The sequence below is a fragment of the Amphimedon queenslandica genome, unplaced genomic scaffold (assembly GCF_000090795.2).
Source record: "Amphimedon queenslandica unplaced genomic scaffold, v1.1 AMPQUscaffold_12965, whole genome shotgun sequence".
NCBI lineage: Eukaryota > Metazoa > Porifera > Demospongiae > Haplosclerida > Niphatidae > Amphimedon > Amphimedon queenslandica.
Window position 1 is genome coordinate 54985 of NW_003546799.1, and position 4206 is coordinate 59190.

The 4206-nt window shown below is 33.8% G+C and overlaps 2 protein-coding genes across 3 annotated transcripts; one reads left to right on the forward strand and one right to left on the reverse strand.

The window, feature by feature from the left end:
• The first annotated feature begins 53 nt into the window (after positions 1-53).
• On the forward strand, positions 54-1069 carry LOC109586021 (uncharacterized). Its single transcript, XM_020002189.1, has 3 exons — positions 54-207; positions 532-597; positions 664-1069. The coding sequence occupies exons 1-3, from the start codon at positions 118-120 to the stop codon at positions 988-990; spliced, it is 483 nt and encodes a 160-aa protein (XP_019857748.1). The 5' UTR covers positions 54-117; the 3' UTR covers positions 991-1069.
• Positions 1070-1627: 558 nt separating this feature from the next.
• On the reverse strand, positions 1628-3824 carry LOC109586020 (uncharacterized). Of its 2 annotated transcripts, XM_020002188.1 has the most exons (3): positions 2954-3824; positions 2876-2899; positions 1628-2826 (listed from the first exon to the last, which is right to left on the reverse strand). In XM_020002188.1, exon 3 carries the CDS (start codon positions 2765-2767, stop codon positions 1793-1795), a length of 975 nt encoding a protein of 324 aa, XP_019857747.1. In that variant the 5' UTR covers positions 2768-2826; positions 2876-2899; positions 2954-3824; the 3' UTR covers positions 1628-1792. The 2 variants fall into 2 exon arrangements, with proteins under 2 accessions (XP_019857747.1, XP_019857746.1); XM_020002187.1 differs by having other exon boundaries at positions 1628-2899.
• Between the last annotated feature and the right edge of the window lie 382 nt (positions 3825-4206).

Here is a 4206-nt window from a genome sequence, read left to right on the forward strand (position 1 = left end):
ATACTCATTATATTTATGACTGCCAATGTATTAGATTGTCAGTAAATAGAATACTTTTAAATTTTAGTATTTTTATTTTAGTTAAAGAAAGTTCGTTTACGTACCACTTTTGCTTCAATGGACACTTCTTCATCAAGTGTGAAGCTATCCTGCTGTGAGCATTACGGTAATGTACTCAATGAATATTCAGACAATGAACTAAAAGCTGTAAGCATGTACATACACTAGACATTGCAATTTCTAATGTTTGTCTATTACATTATTATACATTTCCTTTTTGATTATTAATCATTATATTACCGTATAGAATGAAATTTTGGAGGTAGCTAAATTTGGCAAATTTGGTGTCTTGATATCCATTCACCAAAATAAAAACCTGCCATTTTGAGCCATTATGCGCATGCTCAATAGCACGTGGCCACATTTTGCCAAATTAAAAATCGCCAATCGCCAAAATTTAGCCATTCACCAAATTTAACTCCCTCCAAAACTTCCTGCTATGCAGTAGTTACTTCTCTCCCTTCACTACAGATTCTTGATGTTGCTACTCATCGTAAGCTTTACCTTCAATCAACAATGATAACACACTATAAGGAAGTAAGTGGGTGACACTAAAATAACTATTACCATTAAATACTGTTTTATCTCTACTATTAAATATAGGTGCAAGTCCATGGGCCTGTCTCTCTCTCAGAGAACATTGATTGTATTGTTGTTAATGCTAGATACAGAGGCAATAAGACCATAGAGAGCTTACTGGATAAATTCATTGAGAAAAATAACTGTAATTTAATATGGATGAGCTCCGATGAGTCTTCTACGGTAGGACCAACTCATTCTTTAGCTTCAACTGCTGTCCATTATGTTCCTCATTCTGAAGACTATTATGATGGGACTACTCGTGATTATGAGGAGGAGGATGAGTATGGATCTGATGAATATGATAGTGACTATGAAGACTATTATGATGATTATGATGACTATTATTGAACTGGAGCCTGGAGGCACACTTATTTTACATAAAATACATTTTATTTTGAATTTAGCACTTATAGTAAAGCAAGAAGCAGATTTTTGACACTCTGGCTAGCACCTTGAGGTGTAAACTTGCTAAAGTAATGTGCTAACAGGAAGCGGCACGCCCACGCTTTGGTTCACAGGTGTGGCTGATTATTTATTGTGTGCAACCCACGATGAACTTTTCCTACTGCATGCTTTATAAAGGTAGCGCTGACACTATATCCAGCGTCTGCATTCCTTAATATGATGGATAACAGTTCAAATTTTTGAATAGGGGAGTAGTTGAGATTCTGAAACCCTTGCTCAGTTAATGATAAACCATGACACCATTCATGTACACACTCAGTAATATAATTCAAGGCTGCATGCATTGTATTGGAGCAGCTAGTGGTTATATCTAACGATGCCCACATCTAGATCAGTCATTTGCCCTCTCACAGTCTCACTTGGTATAAATCTAGCTAGTTGTTATGACCGAGAGTTCAAGCAGCTCTACAGGGTATCAACTCTTCCTTTAAGTTCTGAGAGGAGCTCCTTCAAGCAGGGGTAAGATCATACTTTAACTCTAATAAATGTAATAATTGATTTTAATTGAATTTAAATTAAAACTCAAAATATTATGATACCATAAAGGATGTAACTAGTCTAGTAACTACAAAAACTAAATTTGTGTAAAAATTATAAGCTATGCATGACACTTCATTGGCAATGAAATTGGGAATAATAAGTTTTACTATTAATTACAGTCTTTCAGCACCTGAGTCAACAAGACTTACATTGAAGTGCTCAAAGTTTTATTGTCCTGTGTTGATTCCTTCAATTCTTTAGGTGAGTTACTTGGGCCAGGTTTTGATTTTTTGTACAAGTAATATTGATAAAGAAAGTATAACCAGCTACTTATTCCAATGACTAGTATAACCAATGAAAATGCTAATGAAATTGTTAAAAATGCTACTCTAAGCTTATAGTTAGCCCTTGTATGCGTCATGATGTTGAAAGGTGATGTGCAGTCTAGTGGTAATTCATTGTCAGCAACAAAGAAAAGCCCATTGCTTATTATTGCTAACACTGCTATAATAGATAAAAAAATAATATATAGCCAGCCCTTGGGATTTTTATTCCTTTTTTCACCTTTTTTAAATGCTTCAGAGACTCTATATATAATTTCTAACATAACAATGAACATTATTCCGCCATACATTACCCACAGCACGTTATATTTCCTTGTACGACACATATTGGTTGTTAGACTAACGAGATTATAGAGAATGGTATAGGTTGTATCAACCTCTGGAACAACAGCCATGGTTAATATTACTGCATAGAACAATGATTCGTAAAATTGTACTTCATTTGGTGAATTATTGTTTTTGTCAGGAGAGCAGGTATCATTTGTCTTGCATATGCGCATACATATAGCTTCTTTAACACTTTTTCCACATTTTACTAAATGTGGAATAATTTCGAATCCTAACTTTGCACCAATGAGTATTAGAATTGATATTACAGTTAGATCTACTTCTTCGCTATCATTACTAGTTTCAGCATCATTCATGATAGTCATGTTATCTCCCACAAAGTATGCAACAGATACACCAGCAGCCAGGACAACGTCCAAAATAAACCAGAGTATTTGTTCAAAAACTTTACATTTGTTACGAGAAGCCATACCAAAGACTACCATTGTTGCTACAGAAAAACCGAGAACAAGTCCACCATATCCCAGAAAGACAATATATGTGAACATTTGACTGCTTTCAGTGAACTCTCCTGTTTCCAGCAATGCCCCATACGCGATTAGTGTAGCTAAAATATTAAAAGGCAATATTAGTGCTTTTACCGAAGCTTGTATAACCTCTTGTTTCATTTCATAAATTTCCTATTGAAGAAATTATTATATCATTATGATTATTTTTCAGTGTACTATGCTTACTATATCTTGATCAGCTTGTACTCCAGCTTCACAGCTCATCTCTTGCTTGAAATTTAACAATAGTCAACTCAAATAGAACAACACTATTAACTATAAGTTGCTATTAAGATAAATTGCTGTGTTGCTGTGTTGCAATAGTAATGTTTACTGCCTCTCTAATGTGGGTGGGTGGGTTTGCTAATATTCAATATATTGATCAATATTAATTATGTGTATAGTCAATGGTGATGCCTTAGGCAATTATGAATAAAGTTGGTGTATCAACTTTTCACAGGAAATATAATATTCATAGTGGGTGGAATCTTTAATGATATTCATAATTGTGTTTGTGCACTAATGAAAGAGTATGACCACTAATTATAATTAATGATAGTCTTTAATGAGCTTAGTGAGAATCTTTTACTTTATTATTGTAACAGTCAATATTAAGTGATGAATCATTATGATTACCATTTTTGACGATTGCCAAAAAATGATGCATAAATAAAGCTGTGATGCATAGATCTACAGAAATTCAATTTTTTATCAACAACTAAATTGTGATGTTTGGAATCAATGAGTTGATGTGATGTGAAGTAAATCCCATTCTATTGTTTTCTCTATTGAACATTAGATCCAGTTAGATTAGACTAGATTAAATTAATTAGAGCAAGCTAGGGTATGTAATACTGTGTGTGTGTGTGAGTGGGTGGCAGTATAAGTATTACAGTACCGTTACTGTTGTATTGTAGCAATAGTCATGGGGGACCAAGGTTTTCGAAGTCTCTATTCATTCTTGAGTGAATTACTTGAGTAGAACATTTTAGGAAGGAAAGCATGAAATTATTATTACAAAAAATGGCTCTGAAATTACCCCAATTTTATTACGGTTTCTGATACATATTGATGTACTTAAGCTATGTACAAAGTTTGAGGTATTTGTGACAAAAAAAAGTTTTCCCCCTCCAAAATTACCTGCTATAAAGTATACGTGTAGGAGCCTCTCTAATGTATTTCTACTATGTATAGTTGATATTATTTACAGTGTGGGCGATTCTTGTTACATTAATAAGCAACATACTATATTATGGGAAATTGCGGAGGGACTGAACTAAATTTGGTGAATTTGGCATTTTGATAGCCATTTGCCAAATTAAAACCCACAACTTTGTACCAGTATGTGCATGCTCAATGGCACATGGCCACAAATTTGCTAAATTAGAACCCGCTAATTACCAAAATTTTAGCAATTTGCCAAAATTTTTAATTACCTG

What these genes read in the sequence shown, in the direction of transcription:
- LOC109586021 (XM_020002189.1), top strand. Translation starts at nt 118, where the DNA reads ATGGACACTTCTTCATCAAGTGTGAAGCTATCCTGCTGTGAGCATTAC. An exon ending in CAGACAATGAACTAAAAGCT is followed by an intron (nt 208 to 531) that starts GTAAGCATGTAC and finishes CCTTCACTACAG; the next exon opens with ATTCTTGATGTTGCTACTCA. An exon ending in TGATAACACACTATAAGGAA is followed by an intron (nt 598 to 663) that starts GTAAGTGGGTGA and finishes TATTAAATATAG; the next exon opens with GTGCAAGTCCATGGGCCTGT.
- LOC109586020 (XM_020002187.1), bottom strand. Translation starts at nt 2,992, where the DNA reads ATGAGCTGTGAAGCTGGAGTACAAGCTGATCAAGATATA. An exon ending in TACAAGCTGATCAAGATATA is followed by an intron (nt 2,900 to 2,953) that starts GTAAGCATAGTA and finishes TTTCTTCAATAG; the next exon opens with GAAATTTATGAAATGAAACA.